The sequence below is a fragment of the Geotrypetes seraphini genome, chromosome 10, assembly GCF_902459505.1.
Source record: "Geotrypetes seraphini chromosome 10, aGeoSer1.1, whole genome shotgun sequence".
NCBI lineage: Eukaryota > Metazoa > Chordata > Amphibia > Gymnophiona > Dermophiidae > Geotrypetes > Geotrypetes seraphini.
The window spans coordinates 13343874-13363783 of NC_047093.1; the positions used below are offsets into that span (position 1 = coordinate 13343874).

The following is a 19910-nucleotide window of genomic DNA, read 5'->3' on the forward strand; positions in this document are numbered from 1 at the left end:
ATTCTAGAGCTCAGATTGTGATGTCATAATGTCTCATTCCACCAATGCCTAAGCTCCGTCCTCATCTGCACAAGCCTCAAACACTTTAAAATCATAAGTGTTCGAGGCGTGTACAGTTAAGGCAGAGCTTTCAGGAATGGGGCAGGGACAGGAAAAGAACTCGCGCGGACAGGAAAATGAGTTCCCCAGTGACGGGAACAAATTTGTCCCCGTGTCATTCTCTAATCATTGATTCTTACACCTGCCCTGGGGCCCCCCAGCCAGTCGGGTTTTCAAGATATCCCTAATGAATACGCATGAGGCAGATTTGCATGCCTGGCACCGATATTATATTCAAATCTGCCTCATGCATATTCATTGTGGATATCTTGAAAACCCAATTGTCTGGGGGGGGTCTCCCAGGACAGGTTTAAGAGCCTAGATCAGGGCTGCCCAAGTCCGGTCCTCGAGATCTACTGGCAGGTCAGGTTTTCAGGATATCCACCATGAATATGCATAAGAGAGAGATTTGCATACCAAGAAGGAAGTGCAGGCAAATCTCCCTCATGCATATTCATGGTGGATATCCTGAAAACCTGGCCTGGCAGTAGATCTCGAGGACTGGACTTGGGCAGCCCTGGCCTAGATGGTTCACCCGATTGGCAGCATAGATAAACCCAGAAAACGTGAAACTCACCCCACATTACCGAGGCACCTCAATAGAGGCGACTTGTGGATTTTCTCTATGCATGTACATTTTTTAGAAAATCATAATCTCATTCCATAGTTCTTATTCCAACCCCCCCCCCCCCCTTTTACCCTTTTGCATTGCCGTAGCTGAACAGTTATTCACAGTTATCGGTTAACCACTTTTCCTCCCCGTCCAACCCCGGAGATTCAAAAACAACTGAGCAATTTTTTTCAGTCCTAAATAGTGGTTTCCCCTCTCTGAAGTCTACAACCGCTTTGTTTCCAATTGGGCCTTCCAACCTAGCCGAGGAGACGCCTCCAGACTTCCCTGCACCTGTTCCCCACCCCTGCTCCCCTCGGCCCGGAGTTACTGGAAACGATTTCTCTTTGCGTCACACCGATATTATGGGGAAAAAAAGGCCTCCTCCTGCCTGCATATTGTTTAAGAAACAAGCACAGAATTAAATTATATTCCACAACTGAAAATTCTTCACAGAAATTATGCACCAAATGCTAAATGATAATAGGGCACGAAATGCAAGCTGGTTAATGGATGCTTGTGAGTGGGACTTGGTTAGGATTGGAAAAAATGACCTTCTGGGTCTCATGTGTCACAACCTAACCTTTCTCTCAAAGCAACATTTCAGTCCCAAAAATAATTTCACTGCTTTTTTATGGCCGCTCTTAACCTGGTACATTGTGGGTTTTTTTTCATTCTGTTCCTTTTCTTACCATTCTCTGAAGCAGGCTGTAATTTGAAACACAGAAAAAAAAACTTTTTTTGCTTTTTATTATGATTATATCTGTATTTTGTAAGGATATATCGTCTCATCCCTATTTTACAGAAAGAAATACATATTTCTATATAATGTTTTAGTAGCGCGGTTTTAGCGCCGGCCGCGACGGTAACAGTTCCGACACTCAGAGAATTCCTATGAGCTTCGGTGCTGTTACCGCCGCGGCCAGCGCTAAAATCCACGCTACTGTTTTGTAAAAGGGGGAGGGGGTTAATGTTTAAGAGGCCTGATATGCCGCTTTATGGGAAATTCCAAGCAAAGCACTTTACAACCAATTAATCAGTACACTAGGAAAAGCGGAAAAGGAACGCCATCATACGGAAAGAACGCAAAGAAGCGATGTCAAAGAGAAACACAATATCCTGACAGGCCACAGAATATATTAAGGTCAATGTTAGGGGTCCTTTTATAACAGTGTAGCCCGAGAGCTTGTCTCGATGGGCGTAATGTAACACGAGGCTGGGAGGCCCGTGTGTCGCCCGTTGGGACAAGTTAAGTGGAGTGGTAGGTAGGTAGGATAGGGCAGGGGAGTCTTCGCACCAAGAGTCTGCACGGGGATTGTCGCAGGAGTTTGAGAGACAGCGCAGGGGCGAGGCTATAAAGCCTGGAGCTTGGAAGACTCGGCTCCTTCCAGGGTCCTCCAGGGCGGCTTTTCCACCCGCCCGCCCGTGTTCTTGGCTTGTGATGGTAGCTCGGGAGGGCTGGTCTTCTGAGCTACTGCGTGCTGGGCCTCATCCGGCGATGAGCGGTGGGCCAGCTGGACGCCGTGCCTTGGGGGGTCAGGTGACCTGGTTAAAGGGGCATGTGGTCGTGCCACCCCTCAGACTCTTGCTGTATGTGGCGGGGTCGAGGGCAATATCTTGCAATGTACACCTAGTAGCTGGGGAGGAGCTTGTTGATGTTACTTTATGAATAATTTAATTGATGTTAATGTACGCAGTGTTAAGTAATTTGTTATGGTGGTTCAATAAATGGAGCTGCGGCTATTTTTACATATTGGAGTGTGTGTTGAATTATTATTTATAGGGTAACGAGTGAAAGGGTTGAGGGCGGCAATAGGGATTTTCCAGATCCCGCTGTTACTGATTTAGCGTGCCCTAAACGCTAAGATGCCCATAGGATATAGTGGAAGCCGTAGCATTTATCGCATGCTAAATCGGTTAGCACACCTTGATAAAAGGACCCCCCACAGTCATATAGAAACAGGAATCAAGAAACAAGTTGTAGGAGATACTTCTTTGCTGTACCAACTCAATCCATCTGTGACGAGCCACTTGCCTTCATTAGGTCAGGGAGGAAGCCTTCCTAGTCAAGATATTACAAAATGGAACATATATACAATACATGCATTAGATCATCATTAATATCAGTACCTAATGTTTCATTGGCAATAACCACAATTTATCTAGGAAGGTTATCGAGATTAGGTTGATCTTATGGCTCTCCTCTGCCATCATGATCTCTCTTTCCTTGGTTTTAAGGAGATAACCCAAGAGATTAAGCAGATCGCTGTAGGTAGTCAACAGGGAGAGCTGGAGGAAGTGACATGCCCACATCTTTGATGAACTTTCAGCTCAAAGCATCACCTGCATTCATTGTTAGGGCAGCAAATGTATCTTGTGCTCTGTACGCCGATATGTTTCCCAGCATTGGGACGCAATTCTTTTACAGATGCTTTGGGGTGATCTTCAGACTCAAGTACAAACAAAATCCCACTTAAGGGTTTTCAAACGAGATTATGGAGTAAAATGGTCTCAGTAACCCGCTTGGAAAGGGATAACGCAATCCCAGGATATCTCAACCCAATACCAAGTCATTCAAGGTTCAAAATTACCATCACTACCCAGATTACCTCCACCTCCTATTTGATGTAACCAATTTTTACCGTATCATGAACAAATTATTCTTTTTTTAATTTTTTCTTTTATACACAGCAAATCAACACTTATCTTAAAGTGTGCAGAGTATTGTCAAGCCCAACGGCCGGGGACCCGTTTCGCTGCAAAACACGGCTTTTTCAAGGGTTCTCGGGACACTTAATTTTGAAATCCCTCCTCACTTGGGGCTATTTTTTCAAAATTAAATGTCCTGAGAACTCTTGAAAAAGCTGTGTTTTGTGGCGAAACGAGTCCCCGTTGGGCTTGACAATACTCTGCACACTTTAAGATAAGTGTTGATTTGCTGTGTATAAAAAAAAAATTAAAAAAAGAATAATTTGTTCATGATACGGTAAAAATTGGTTACACCAAATAGGAGGTGGAGGTAATCTAGGTAGTGATGGTAATTTTGAACTTGAACCTTGAATGTGTGTGGCGCAGTGGTTAAACCTACAGCCTCAGCACCCTGGGGTTGTGGGTTCAAACCCACGCTGCTCCTTGTGACCCTGGGCAAGTCACTTAATCCCCCCATTGCCCCAGGTACATTAGGTAGATTGTGAGCCCGCCAGGACAGACAGGGAAAAATGCTTGAGTACCTGAATAAATTCATGTAAACCGTTCTGAACTCCCCTGGGAGAACGGTATAGAAAAATTGAATAAATAAAAAAATTAAAAAAAAAGAATGACTTGGTATTGGGTTGAGATATCCTGGGATTGCGTTATCCCTATACAAGCGGGTTACTGAGACCATTTTACTCCATAATCTCATTTGAATATCCTTAAGTGGGATTTCGTTTGTACTTGAGGTTGTCTCTAAGGATCCCACTTTTCATCTTCAGTGTTTGATTGAGTAATCTTTAGACTTCAAAAATGTTGCAGGACCAAGTCTGGAAGTTGTAAGCAGATGCATCAGTAAAAGCTTATCAAAATCTAAGAATTAATAGTCAAAATATTCATGAAGCATTCGTTATTTTATCACTATTTTCTTTCTACAAAAATAAAGTTGTTTGTTCATCACCATTTAGGTGTCCTGTATGTTTACTGACTAAAAAAAGTATTTGAAAAGACCTTTTAAAATCAATTTCCAAATAAACGAAAGCACCAGATACTCAGTTTTTGCAGTAGGCGATCACGTCTGTGATTCCATTGACTTTCCACTCGGGGACAGAAGATCCTGATGATAAGGCGCAGTTTGGTTGATAAATGTTGCTGTATTTTCTGGACCTTCACTGTTGCTGATGATGGTAACGGTATTATTTGGCCTAGCTGCAGCAGGTAACCCACTCTTCCCTACCGGTTGGTCCAAAGGGTTTTCAGTTTTGTCATATGCTTGCTCGTTGAAGTCCAGCTGTTTGGCACTGCAGAAGGGAGCGTAGAACTCAGTCATCTCTTCAAATTCAATACAGTAGACTTTATAATACTTTTCTTTGACCTGTAGAACTTCATTGAACCTGTAGCCCCACATAATTTCTTGAGGCAGATATGAGCTTCTAGATTGGTGGGATGTTCCAGTGGAGTCACCGGTATAGACGAATGTGACTAATATCTCAAAGTTCTGCACAGCGAGTGCTTTCCTGTCCAATTCATAGAGAGGACTTTCACGGTTTATCTCGTGTACAACAGTTACTGGTGTCGCCAGGATGATTTGCTCGTTGACCAACTTGAGGTCCTTATATTCCATTGTAATTCTTTTCTCGGTGTCATTCTTGTAACGAAGAAGCTGAGCTCTTACCGTTCCTTCTACCATGTGATTCGGTCGAAAGTCACCAATGCGCCACATAAGGCAGAGTTTCCCATCCCTAATGCTAACGGTAGCATAGTAACTGAAGCGGATGGTTTGAGCTCTCTTTCTGGCCTTTGCCATTTTGGCCAGTGCGGCACCGATTATGAAAGTGTTTATGAAACAGCTCAAGACTGACTGGAGCGTAACCACGATGATGGCCATGTAGCACTCTTGGGTCACACATCGATAGCCATAGCCAATGGTGGTTTGTGTTTCTAGAGAGAACAGGAAGGCCCCGGTGAAGGAATGGACATTATCGATGCAAGGTCTTGTTTCTAGATCAATTAGGTCACCGTGCTGCAACGCTATAATCCAGAAAATGAGACCAAAGAGCAACCAGGAAAGAATATACGACAAAGAGAAAATAATAAACATGTGTCGCCATTTGATGTCCACAAGGGTGGTAAAGATATCGACTACGTAGCTCTCCCATTCTCCAAATATGTGCTTGAAATACACATTGCAACTCCCATCTTTTTGAAGAAATCTCTTCTGGATCTTCTTTTTTGATACTGTGCTGTCATTGTTTAGATTCGGATTCCAATTGCTATTTTCTTTTACGGTCCTTGATCCATGGCTACTGCTGTTCTGTTGCATGTTGATAGTGGGCACGCGGAGAAATGAAAAAAAATGCACTATTAGTGCTCATGAGGGAGGGGGGGGACTCTTGTCTTGCTTTATTCCAAACCTAAAAAAAACAATGAAGAAAGCAGTTCATTTAGTTTCTTTTCATGAGACTGCTATTAAAGATTTATTTTGACTGATGAACAACAAGTAGGTCTATCCTGAAGTGGGGGTGTGGCACAAAGACTAACGGCTAGATTCATTAAGCAAACCGATCGTGTACCGATCGGTTTGTGACCCCTTTGCGACCTGATTTCCCTCCGGCCCGATTCACTTACCTCTCTGCCGGCCATCCTCCAATCTATGCATGCAAATGAGGGGAACGGCATGCAAAGTAGGCAGGGATGCGATTCATTAAGCAAAACCCTGCAACATTGACTGGTCTGGCTGATCACAAACAAGCGACAGCTGAGAACCAGTCGCTCAAGCCCTTTCCGACTGCCGTGCCTTCTGCCGCCCTGCTCTCTGCCCTGTCAGCCCCGATCTCCTTTCTGACCCAAACTGCATCCCCTGGCGATAATGAAAGGAGCTGTCTTTTCTCCTGCAGCTCCGACTCTCCTGCTGCACGACTCTCCCGCTGCCCTGACTCTCCCACCCTTCCCCGCAGTGCAAGCCTGTGGTTTTAACCCACGGGCTTAAAGCGGGTTAAAACCACGGGCTCCAAAAAAGTGAAAAAAAAGAAAAAAAAATTTATCTGTCGGGCCCGAAGGTCCAGCGCATGCGCAGACCATCTACAGGTGGTCTGAGCATGCGCTGGGATCGCTACAGAGCGATCTGGGCAGGCAGTTGGGGGCGTGATTTTGATCGCCCTCGTTTGTATGAGGGCGATTGGTGAATCAGCTCCCCGGATACGGATCGAATCGGATCCCTCACGGATCGGATCCGATCCGTGCCCTTAGTGAATCTAGCCCTCTGAACTTCCTGCTGCTGAACCCCACATTAAAATAAATAGTCACTACTGATGGTCAGTTGTCACTGTTGGGTAGAGAGTATGGGGAGAGGGGGATAAGTTAGCTGATTTTTTCATATAAGTTAGGACTTGTATTCTATTTAGTCATGGAACAATGTCATAGTGACTTTCTTGTCCATGACACTTTCACTTTCACTTTCACGGCTTTTTTATTGCCAGCCATGGTGATATTAGTTCCAATGCTCATAGGAATTCTATGAGTGTCAGAGCTTATATCACCATGACCAGCGATTAAAAAAAAAAAAGCCTAACGTAAAATTGGGGGTGTGGTTAAGCTCATAATCATAAAACAGACTCAGATTTTCAGATTTAAATTGAGGCTATTGGGGGTCAATATAAACACAGGAGAACTTATAATATCTATTCAACTGGACAAAGAGGGGCAATCCCGAAAACTATCCCTTTGGGAACACCAGAGCATTTTTCATGGAAACAGGCTTTTAAAAAGTTGCCTGCTCTAGGTGCCAGTAAACTCATGCAAATAGTGCTTGTGTGGCTAGTTTGATGTCATGAGTCATTTGGATACCGAGGCTCAGCATTGGTAGTGCCCAGGTAACTTCTGGCAGTTCCCTTTATACCGTTGTTCAGCCTGGCGCATAATATTCAGATATAGGTTTAAATGTAGTGGCCAGTGTTTGAAGTCATTAGAGCATAAGGAGAATGTAAAAATTGCCATACTGGGACAGACTGAAGGACCATCAAGCCCAGTATCCTGTTTCCAACAGTGGCCAACCCAGGTCCCAAGTACCTGACAGAAACCCAAAGAGTTGCAACATTCCAGAGCTGAGATTGTGATGTCATAATGCCTCATTCCACCAATGCCTAAGAGCCAACCTCATCAGTGATGTCACAATGACTTGATTATCCTATACTTGGTCACATAAGAACATAAGAATTGCCACACTGGGACAGACTGAAGGTCCATCAAGCTCAGTATCCTGTTTCCAACCATGGCCAACCCAGGTCACATGTACCTGGCAAGATCCCAAGTAGTAAAACAGATTTTATACTGGAATAAGCAGTGGATTTCCACAAGCCATCTCAATAATGGCCTATGAACTTCTCTTTTCGGAAATTATCCAAGCCTTTTTTTAAACCCCGCTAAGCTAACTGATTTCACCACATTCTCCGGCATTGAATCCCAGAGTTTAATTACACGTTGTGTGAAGATTCATTGCATGTCCCCTAGTCCTAGTAATTTTGGAAAGAGCGAACAAGCGATTCACATCTAGCTTTTGCACTCCACTCAGCATTTTATAGACCTCTATCATACCACCCCTGAGCCGTCTCTTCTCCAAGCCGAAGAGCCCTAGCCACTTTAGCCTCACCTCAGCGCTGGCTGCAGTTTACAAAAATGAGGATGGGAGTTATTTTCTTCTTATATTATCTGTGAATGTAAGTCTGATTTACTTGGTGTCTTTAACGATCTCCTGACATCCCTCACTGCGGAGCACTCTTTGGGACTGAGGGGTGCAGGTATCAATGTGGACTAATGTTGAGAGGTTTAATTTTGCCACTAACTTGTGCTTTTAGCACAGGTCCCATTTTAACTGGCGTTAGCCGTAAAATAATGCATCTGATCTAACTTTGTAACCCTTCCCTCCACAGCTCTTATTGTAATCCGCTTTGAACCGAAAGGTAATAGCGGAATAGAAATCTGTAATGTAATGTAATCTTCATGGCAGCCCATATTGATCATTCATCCCTTAAATCAGTGGTTCTTAACCTTGTTGGAGGTACTGAACCCCACCAGTTTCATATGTGTGTTCACCGAACCCTTCTTTATTCCCTTAGTTTTGCCGGAGCTAGACTAAAATTACTCAACTTGGCATTGCAAATCATGCAATTAGGACGCTGACTCCCATCACGTTCCGTTATACATGTGAATCCATATTGTACATATTTGTCCGACCACTTTCGTATTTTGCTCGACATAGTTAGTAAGGGATAGGGATCACACGGCGTACCATCACAACAGTTACAATTCGACTACTTTGCGCATCAAATCCCCTGCAGCACAGATAGGCCAAGCGATGTTGCGTGATCACCTGCAGCCAATTATGGACAAGCGGGGCGAATCATCACGAATCATAAGCGCTTCGGTCACGTTCAATCATCTATCAGTTAAATCACAAATTTTGATCAGGAATTGATTGATGTATATAAGGCGTTAGTTACAGATTGATAGATTCAGAAACCGAGTACACGATCAGTCTTGATCAAAATCACTGAATAACTGATAGATGATTGAACGTGACCGAAGCGCTATATGAGTCGGAGGTGTGTTTTGACCTCCGCCGAACCCGCGAGACTGACTCACCGAACCCCTGCCCTAAATGGTTAAAAATCATACCCTAAAATGTCATCATTTGCTTGCATCAGCAAGGCAAAAGTTTTGAACTTTGAACTTGATATTTATTTCTTGCTTCTTTTTTTTGTTTGTTTGTTCTTGTTTTTGTTTTTATTAAATGAATAAGTCATTTATCAGGCCACATTACGTAGGAGACATTTGACAGTGAATCGAGTGTGTCCTTTCCCTGGTAATTCATTTTTTTTTTCTGGGATAAGTTACATGCATTTATTTAAGCAAAACAAATACCCAAGTAATTAAATCAAAAACAAGCTTTGCATGGGCTGGTCCTTGCTTAGTAAGTATGATCCTTCTGGGATTAAGATGAAGAAAAAAGAAGATTATAAAATTGCCAGTGTGAAAGTATTTATATTTAACCTAAAGAGTAGCGAGTGACAATCACAGAAAGGCAGAAGTCATGCAATAAGTCACTAATTTGTACATAAAGAGTCAATGGAAACAAACACAGTAACATTTAATACTTCTAAGTGAAACCAGACCTTAAACAATGGGAAATAGCCGCTAGAAGCTGACAGCAAAGACAACTGTCCAAAGTCCGTTATTGAGACAGACATGGGGGAAGCCACTGCTTGCCCTGGATCGGTAGCATGGAATGTTGCTACTCTTTGGGATTCTAGAATCTTGTTACTCTCTGGGATTCCGGAATCTTGCTATCCTTTGAGATTCTGTATGGAATGTTGCTACTCTTTGAGATTCTAGAATCTTGTTACTCTCTGGGATTCCGGAATCTTGCTATTCTTTGAGATTCTGGATGGAATGTTGCTACTCCTGGGTTTTGGCCAGGTACTAGTGACCTGGATTGGCCACCGTAAGAGCGGGCTACTGGGCTTGACCCAGTAAGGTTATTCTTATGTTCTTATGTGAGCTGAGTATAGGACAATCAAGCCATTGTGACATCACTGATGAAGTTGGCTGCTATTGATGGAATGAGGCATTATGACATCACTGCTGAGGTTGGCTCTTAGGCATTGGTGGAATGAAGCATTGTGACATCTCTGCTGAGGTTGGCTCTTAGGCATTGGTGGAATGAAGCATTGTGACATCACTGCTGAGGTTGGCTCTTAGACATTGGTGGAGTGAGGTATTATGATGTCACTGCTGAGGTTGGCTCTTAGGCATTGGTGGAGTGAGGAATTATGATGTCACTGCTGAGGCTGGCTCTTTGGCATTGGTGGAAGGCACTGTGACATCACTGCTGAGGTTGGCTCTTAGGCATTGGTGGAGTGAGACATTATGATGTCACTGCTGAGGCTGGCTCTTAGGCATTGGTGGAAGGCACTGTGACATCACTGCTGAGATTGGCTCTTAGGTATGGTGGAGTGAGGCATTGTGACATCACTGCTGAGGTTGGCTCTTAGGCATTGGTGGAGTGAGGCATTGTGACATCACTGCTGAGGTTGGCTCTTAGGCTTTGGTGGAGTGAGGCATTGTGACATCTCTGCTGAGGTTGGCTCTTAGGCATTGGTGGAATGAAGCATTGTGACATCACTGCTGAGGTTGGCTCTTAGGCATTGGTGGAGTGAGGCATTGTGACATCACTGCTGAGGTTGGCTCTTAGGCATTGGTGGAGTGAGGCATTGTGACATCACTGCTGAGGTTGGCTCTTAGGCATTGGTGGAGTGAGGCATTGTGACATCACTGCTGAGGTTGGCTCTTAGGCATTGGTGGAGTGAGGCATTGTGACATCACTGCTGAGGTTGGCTCTTAGGCATTGGTGGAATGAGGCATTGTGACATCTCTGCTGAGGTTGGCTCTTAGGCATTGGTGGAATGAAGCATTGTGACATCACTGCTGAGGTTGGCTCTTAGGCATTGGTGGAGTGAGGCATTGTGACATCACTGCTGAGGTTGGCTCTTAGGCATTGGTGGAGTGAGGCATTGTGACATCACTGCTGAGGTTGGCTCTTAGGCATTGGTGGAGTGAGGCATTGTGACATCACTGCTGAGGTTGGCTCTTAGGCATTGGTGGAGTGAGGCATTGTGACATCACTGCTGAGGTTGGCTCTTAGGCATTGGTGGAGTGAGGCATTGTGACATCACTGGTGAGGTTGGCTCTTAGGCATTGGTGGAGTGAGGCATTGTGACATCACTGCTGAGGTTGGCTCTTAGGCATTGGTGGAGTGAAGCATTGTGACATCACTGCTGAGGTTGGCTCTTAGGCATTGGTGGAGTGAGGCATTGTGACATTACAATACCAGCTCTGAAATGTTACTACTCTTTGGGTTTTTACTTGGGAGTTGGGTTGGCCACTGTTGGAAACAGGATTCTGGGCTTGATGGATCTTTGGTCTGTCCCAGTATGGCGATTCTTGTCTTCTTCAGTAATTGTGTTCAATGCAGTTTTATGTCCGCAGATCAGCTTTTCATAAATTACTTCACACTTAAAAATACTGCGCAATTAGGTGTGTACTCGTAAGCAACTTTAGAATAGATGAGCCTTGTATTTAGCTGCCAGGAAGTTGTCTGGGAGGCACCCAGGGCCCCTCGTGCCCTCCTCTCTGCCCTCGTTCTTTCTGCGCCAACCTCCCAACGCCCTCCTCTCCACTCCCCCTGCTCCTTCCGCCACCCTTCGTCACACTGGCGTCCTCCCTCCCCCACCCCCGTACCTCTTTCAAGCCTCACTAGTGTGAGCAGCTTCTCCAGCCTGCTCCTCGTGCTGGTTTTCCTTCTGATGTCACTTCTTGGCCCCGTGACCCGGAAGTGATTTTGAAGGGAGCCAGGCCTGCGCGAGCAACAGGCTAGAGTCGTTGCAGGGGGGGGGGGGAAGGGAGGGTGCAAAGGTGGCATGGGGAGGGGCAGAGAGGTGCCGTGCCCTCACCAAGATAGTGCCCAGAACAACCCACCTCCCCCCCCCCTTACGACGCCACTGCGTCCAGGTAACTCCCACAGTCGGCACTTACCACATTTATTCAATGCAAAGCTGTTTCTGGTGACCAGCATTGAATATCTGGGGGGAAGGGGAGGTGTTGGCTGCTGAAAACTTAACCAGCTAACTTATAGATTCAGCACTAGCTGGTTAAGTTCATAGTCGCCAAAAACAGGACTGCTATTTACGCTGTCCAATTAGGCCGCTAAAGTTAGCCGCTCACCTTCTTCATGTGGCACCTATAGTTATGTATGCACAAACGCCGATGTACACACATAATTTGCGGCCCCTTTTATCAAGCTGCGCTAAAGGTTTTTAGTGCGGGCTGATGAGGTAAGTGCTCCGATGCTCAGAGCAATTCTATGAGCGCCAGAGCACTTTCCGTGCCGGCCCGTAACAGGCCGTAAGAATCTCGTGCCGGCCCGTAAGAATCTCTAGCGCAACTTGATTCATTGGGCTAATCGACGCCAATAATTGTCAATTAACCCTCTACAGAATTAAAAAGCTTAAAAAGAGAAAGTCACAAATTAGGACGAACGCGGAGAAAATCAGGGGACCCACTACGGAAAGACAAACGGAGGAAATCAGTCTCCCACTACAACCAGCAAATCAAGCAACACAATGGAAACACTTTGCCAACATGATTGAAGAGGGAAAAAAAAATGAAACTTAAGTACAAATTTAACCGACTGGACATCTGTAAACCCCCAAATACAGCCTCACCCTCATGAAACACACTAGCAGAGTACGTCTATTTAATAATAAGTAATTTATATTCCGCATATCTAACAATGCGGAATATAAATCATTCAGGTACTCAAGCATTTTTCACTGTCTGTCCCTTTTTCACAATCTATCCAATGGACCTGGGGCAATGGGGGGATTAAGTGACTTGCCCAGGGTCACAAGGAGCAGCGGGGGTTTGAACCCACAACCTCAGGGTGCTAAGGCTGTAGCTTTAACCACTGCGCCACTCTAGAAATCAAAAAGTACTAAAACTGAGCTGAGTCTAGGATAATCAAGCCATTGTGACATCACTGATGAGGTTGGCTGGAGGAATGAGGTATTATGATGTCATAAAACCAGCTCTGGTTATCAGAGGCTGAAACTTTTCACACTATTTATTTATTCAATTTTCTATACCGTTCTCCCAGGGGAGCTCAGAATTTATTCAGGTACTCAAGCATTTTTCCCTGTCTGTCCCAGTGGGCTTACAATCTATCTAATGTACCTGGGGCAATGGGGGGATTAAGTGACTTGCCCAGGGTCACAAGGAGCAGTGCGGGAGTCAAACCCAAAACCTTAGGGTGCTGAGGCTGTAGCTCTAACCACTGCACCACACACTTCTCAAACAAGATCAAAGACGCCGAATCGGCCAGTCGGCGGCAACGGAGGAGGACGAATTCCTGCCAACCCCCCCCCCCCCTGCAGCTGCACCCCGCCAAACACGTGGCCGCGTGCAGGGCGGCCCAAACGGCCACCAACCTCCCAGCGCGCCGTACAGCCGGAAATTCTCCAGCCGGCGCGACCCAAGCACGTTGGGCGATCCTGGCCGGCAACTCCCCGCCTGACCGCGTGTGCAGCGGCCCAACCCCCCCTGGATGCAAATCCCCCCTCACGCAGGTACCGGCGTGCAGCCGTCGGAGTGGACTCAGGAGATGTTAGCAAAGGTAAAGGAACAGCAGTAAAGGGTGGGAGGAAGGGAAGCCACGTCTCTCTCTCGGGATCGCCGTGTCGAAAGGGCGACCTCCCTTCCGCTCACCCTTGTCCCCTAACCCCCCCCACCCCACTTCTTCATTGATTGGCCCTTCCTTCTCCTCCCTTCCCCCTCCCCCCTCCCATCCTATCGCTCCGGCTTCGGCCGATTTGGCCGCGCTCCTCCCTAGGCGGGATCGGAGCTTGTTCTTAACCACTGCACCACACACTTCTCAAACAAGATCAAAATTGTATTTCAATCTTTTGGGGAAAACAAAATAAACTCAGACAACATACCGAACGAGGCCAATCCGGAGAATAATGCAGACAACGTACCAAGAGGTAGAATGCGGTCAACCCTCCATGTCACCACAAACAAGGAGCTAAGTGTAATAGTGAACAGTTTGCAAACTAGATCTGTTCTATCCCCACCTCTGTCGTAGCATGTCAGAAAATGCACTTAACTGGTTAGTCAACTTTGTCAAAACAACTCGGGAACGAGGATGGTTCTCAGAGTCCTTTGCTGAAATCTTACTCCACCCAGCCCAAAAGGCAAAGACTTAGATCTATCAAAAGACACTAATTACAAGGTTTCAAGGTTTATTAAAATTTGATATCTATCTAATGTCAAAGCAGTTTTACAGAATAAAACAGCAAGTTTACAACAATTAGTAAATTTTAAAAAATGGGCAAAAACTGACTCAACGTAAGACATAGACAGGCTATAAAGACAATAGACTAATTGGTATGAGAGGAAAAGAGGAAAGAGCTACAATATTTAGATAGAAAAGGAACAAACAAAAAGGAAGGGGGACAAGAAGGAGCAGCCTAAAAACCAGGCCTGATGCTGTCTTAACACGTCCTTAAAAGGACAGTCAAGTTTCAGTAGCAAAAATGACAAAAATGATACTTTGTTGTCGTGTCATAACTAAGGCCCTCTTTTCCAAAGATGCGCTAAGCGTTTTAGCGCGTGCTTAGCGCACGCTAAATCAACGCCTGTGCTAACCGCTAACGCGTCCATAGGATAACATGAACGCGTTAGCGTGTGTATAGCGCATGATAATATTTATCATGCGCTAAAAAGCATACTGTACCTTTGTAAAAGGGGGGGAGGGGGTTAAAAGGCCATCATCATAAAATGGAACCTATTACTGCCCACTCAGCATGGGTTCAGAAATGCGCACAGCACCGAAACATGCCTGATAGATCTGGCGTCTAGCGTAAGATCTGCATTATGTAAAATTAACCGCATATTACTACTTCAACATAAGAACATAAGAATTTGCCTCCGCTGGGTCAGACCAGAGGTCCATCCCGCCCAGCGGTCCGCTCCCGCGGCGGCCCTCCAGGCCCATCACCTGTGCAATGGGCCTTGACTATTCCTATAAGCTACCTCAACTCCTATCTGTACCCCTCAATCCCCTTATCCTCTAGGAACCTATCCAAACCCTCTTTGAAGCCCTGTAACGTGCTCTGGCCTATCACGGCCTCCAGTTTGAAGTCTCTGCAGCATTTGAGCCGGTAAATCATACACTGTTAGTAAATGGCCTATCGGAACTAGGAATCTCAAGGCAGATACTACAATGGTTCCAAGGCTTCTTGGTAAATAGACAATATAGTGTCCAACGAGAAGATGGACTCTTCTCTGAGCACTGGACACCACCGTGTGGTGTACCACGAGGATCACCAATTTCACCATTGCTATATAATATCTTCATTTAGAACATTGCTTGCAATTCTAGAGATCACATCTTCAAACAGATATATAAAGGATAGAGTTGGTCCAAAAGAAGGCTACTAACATGGTGCGTGGTCTTCGTCATAAGGCGTATAAGGATAGGCTTCAAGAGGAAAGGCGGGAGAGGGCAGATATGATAGAGACGTTGAAATAAAGGAGTAGATAGCACAATGTTACTAGCCAGCGGTGGGATTACCACAGAGAGAGACACATTTGTTGCTAACTGTGGAGAAAAAGCCTCAAATTATAATGTTACGGCGGCAATCGACACTGATTTCAAGCTGCCTATTTGCTTGTCATTGGCATAAAAAAAACTCCACACACAAAAATGTTTGTCTCATACAGGGCCAAAGCCCACCACTGTGCATGTTTCTATTCCATGCTACCAGGGCAAACAGTGGCTTCTCCCGTGTCTTTCTCAATAACAGACTATGGACTTTTCCTCCAGGAACTTGTCCAAACCTTTCTTAAAACCAGCTACGCTATCCACGTTTGCCACGTTATCCACATTTGTTGCTAACTGTGGAGAAAAAGCCTCAAATTATAATGCTACGGCGGCAATCGACACTGATTTCAAGCTGCCTATTTGCTTGTCATTGGCATAAAAAACTCCACACGCAAAAATGTTTGTCTCATACAGGGCCAAAGCCCACCACTGTGCATGTTTCTATTCCATGCTACCAGGGCAAACAGTGGCTTCTCCCGTGTCTTTCTCAATAACAGACTATGGACTTTTCCTCCAGGAACTTGTCCAAACCTTTCTTAAAACCAGCTACGCTATCCACGTTTGCCACGTTATCCACATTTGTTGCTAACTGTGGAGAAAAAGCCTCAAATTATAATGCTACGGCGGCAATCGACACTGATTTCAAGCTGCCTATTTGCTTGTCATTGGCATAAAAAACTCCACACGCAAAAATGTTTGTCTCATACAGGGCCAAAGCCCACCACTGTGCATGTTTCTATTCCATGCTACCAGGGCAAACAGTGGCTTCTCCCGTGTCTTTCTCAATAACAGACTATGGACTTTTCCTCCATGAACTTGTCCAAACCTTTCTTAAAACCAGCTACGCTATCCACGTTTGCCACGTCATCCACATTTGTTGCTAACTGTGGAGAAAAAGCCTCAAATTATAATGTTACAACAGCAATCGACACTGATTTCAAGCTGCCTATTTGCTTGTCATTGGCATAAAAAACTCCACACGCAAAAATGTTTGTCTCATACAGGGCCAAAGCCCACCACTGTACATGTTTCTATTCCATGCTACCAGGGCAAACAGTGGCTTCTCCCGTGTCTTTCTCAATAACAGACTATGGACTTTTCCTCCATGAACTTGTCCAAACCTTTCTTAAAACCAGCTACGCTATCCACGTTTGCCACGTTATCCACATTTGTTGCTAACTGTGGAGAAAAAGCCTCAAATTATAATGCTACGGCGGCAATCGACACTGATTTCAAGCTGCCTATTTGCTTGTCATTGGCATAAAAAACTCCACACGCAAAAATGTTTGTCTCATACAGGGCCAAAGCCCACCACTGTACATGTTTCTATTCCATGCTACCAGGGCAAACAGTGGCTTCTCCCATGTCTTTCTCAATAACAGACTATGGACTTTTCCTCCAGGAACTTGTCCAAACCTTTCTTAAAACCAGCTACGCTATCCACGTTTGCCACGTTATCCACATTTGTTGCTAACTGTGGAGAAAAAGCCTCAAATTATAATGTTACAACAGCAATCGACACTGATTTCAAGCTGCCTATTTGCTTGTCATTGGCATAAAAAACTCCACACGCAAAAATGTTTGTCTCACACAGGGCCAAAGCCCACCACCGCTTTCAATGCATGCTAATAAATCTCATGCATATTGATTGGGGAAATCCTGAAAACCCTCGAGGAGGGACTTTGACACCCCTGGCCTAGAGTAAAAGATACAAGGTTCCACAAACTGTATGACTTGTGTATGTGATAAATATTGTAGCTCAGCCATTTACTAATGGGTAAATGAAAGACAAATAAAATTATTTAGGTATTTATATACCACTTATCAGGTTATCTAAGTGGATTACAATCAGCTACTCAAGTATTTCCCTATCTATCCCAGTGGGCTCACAATTTATCTAGTGTACCTGGGGCAACGGAAAATTGATTGACTTGCCCAGAGTCACAGGGACAAGCGTGGGACTTGAACCCACCACCTCATGGTGCTGAGGCTGTAGCTTTAACCACCAGGCTACATGAATGTGCTGGAAATCAGCTCGCTCAGTCAGTACAAAACTTCCCTTCCCGACATGTAACAGCACGAAAGCCTTTGTGAAAGAGGTCATCCATTGTAGTTGCTGCTATTTCCAGTGCTGCTTTTTCTAGGTTGTCCACGTTTGTGCGTTCCAGTAGGGCTCATTCAGCCTTTCCGCCACAGTAGAATACCTACTTCACAATCACTTTGAGGCCTGAGTGTTATTCAAAATGTTCCTTTCCTTTTCTACCCCTGCTTTTGTTTCACAGCCAGAGCAGCAATATCACCAAAATGTTTCCATGGTTCCTATTCAACTTGGTTCCAAACCACTCAGCATCTTTGTGTACTGTAGAGTCTTTGCCAACCTGTCGTCATTTTGAAAATTAATTGTATATGAACCATCACATATAACCATTTGTTGAAAAGATCAGCATCTAGTAAGACCAGCTGTGGCAAATGAATGCATTGTGCGGAAAAACAATTCTGCAACGAGGCCTACCTCTTACCTGGGTGGAGAAATGGTTGGAATACAAGCGGGAGCGGAGGAGTGTGTGACGCAGTGGTTGGATCTACAGCCTCGGCACCCTGGGGTTGTGGGTTCAAACCCCACGCTGCTCCCTGTGACCCTGGGCAAGTCACTCAGTCCTCCTCAGCCCCAGGTACGTAAGATAGATTGTGAGCCCACCGGGACAGAGAGGGGAAAATGCTTGAGTACCTGATTGTAAAAACCGCTTAGATAACCTTGATAGGCGGTATATAAAATCCTAATAAACTTGAAACTTGAAACTCAACTAGATTCCGGAATCACAGAAAGTAACAAGATTCTAGAATCCCAGAGAGTAACAACATTCCATACAGAATCTCAAAGAATAGCAAGATTCCGGAATCCCAGAGAGTAACAAGATTCTAGAATCCCAAAGAGTAGCAACATTCCATACAGAATCTCAAAGAATAGCAAGATTCCGGAATTCCAGAGAGTAACAAGATTCTAGAATCTCAAAGAATAGCAAGATTCCAGAATCCCAGAGAGTAACAAGATTCTAGAACCCCAAAGAGTATCAAGATTCCAGGCAGAAACTCAAAGAATAGTAAGATTCTGGAATCCCAGAGAGTAACAAGATTCTAGAATCCCAAAGAGTAGCAACATTCCATGCTACCGATCCAGGACAAGCAGTGGCTTCCCCCCCATGTCTTTCTCAATAACAGACAGGTACGTTAGCTAGATTGTGAGCCCCCCGGGACAGAGAGGGAAAATGCTTGAGTACCTGATTGTAAAAACCGCTTAGATAACCTTGATAGGCGGTATATAAAATCCTAATAAACTTGAAACTTGAAACTCAACTAGATTCCGGAATCACAGAAAGTAACAAGATTCTAGAATCCCAGAGAGTAACAACATTCCATACAGAATCTCAAAGAATAGCAAGATTCCGGAATCCCAGAGAGTAACAAGATTCTAGAATCCCAAAGAGTAGCAACATTCCATACAGAATCTCAAAGAATAGCAAGATTCCGGAATTCCAGAGAGTAACAAGATTCTAGAATCTCAAAGAATAGCAAGATTCCAGAATCCCAGAGAGTAACAAGATTCTAGAACCCCAAAGAGTATCAAGATTCCAGGCAGAAACTCAAAGAATAGTAAGATTCTGGAATCCCAGAGAGTAACAAGATTCTAGAATCCCAAAGAGTAGCAACATTCCATGCTACCGATCCAGGACAAGCAGTGGCTTCCCCCCCATGTCTTTCTCAATAACAGACAGGTACGTTAGCTAGATTGTGAGCCCCCCGGGACAGAGAGGGAAAATGCTTGAGTACCTGATTGTAAAAACCGCTTAGATAACCTTGATAGGCGGTATATAAAATCCTAATGAACTTGAAACTTACACAAATGTTGCATGCCGTTGAGTCAATGTGGACTTATAGCGACCCTATGGATAGGTGCTCTGAGATGTGTCTGGTCTTCAGTTCACAAAGGAACGTCCATAGATGTTGCCTTCTATTAATCCAATTCATTGGTGACGTTCCTCTTCTGCGATGACCTTCAACATGTCTTTCTCTAAAGATTTTCCTTATGAATCACAGACAGAGTCCGTGTCGTTCCTTGGCAGGCTATTTAAATGAGCAAGTCATTATTCTAATTCAAAAGGTGACTCCGCCTTCCTTAGGTTGCTTATCAACTGTGTTTCAGAACATGCCTTGTCTGAGTTTGGGTTTAGAGTTTGGATTTTTAATTTTCATTTCCGGATCATGTTCAAGCAGGCTTAAGGTACCAATCAAAGCCAG

The 19910-nt window shown here is 44.7% G+C and overlaps 1 protein-coding gene across 5 annotated transcripts in view; it reads right to left on the minus strand.

The window, feature by feature from the left end:
• Positions 1-4050: 4050 nt before the first annotated feature.
• KCNJ16 (potassium inwardly rectifying channel subfamily J member 16) overlaps positions 4051-19910 on the minus strand; it is a 45022-nt gene continuing 29162 nt past the window's right edge. For 4 of the 5 annotated variants that reach the window (XM_033962487.1, XM_033962486.1, XM_033962488.1 and 1 more), the window contains one exon: positions 4051-5814. In XM_033962487.1, the coding sequence (XP_033818378.1) occupies positions 4473-5723 (1251 nt within the window). In that variant the 5' untranslated portion in view covers positions 5724-5814 and the 3' untranslated portion in view covers positions 4051-4472. Of the gene's footprint in view, positions 5815-13947; positions 14052-19910 lie in introns of those variants that run through there. The other variant, XM_033962489.1, reaches the window with a different exon arrangement.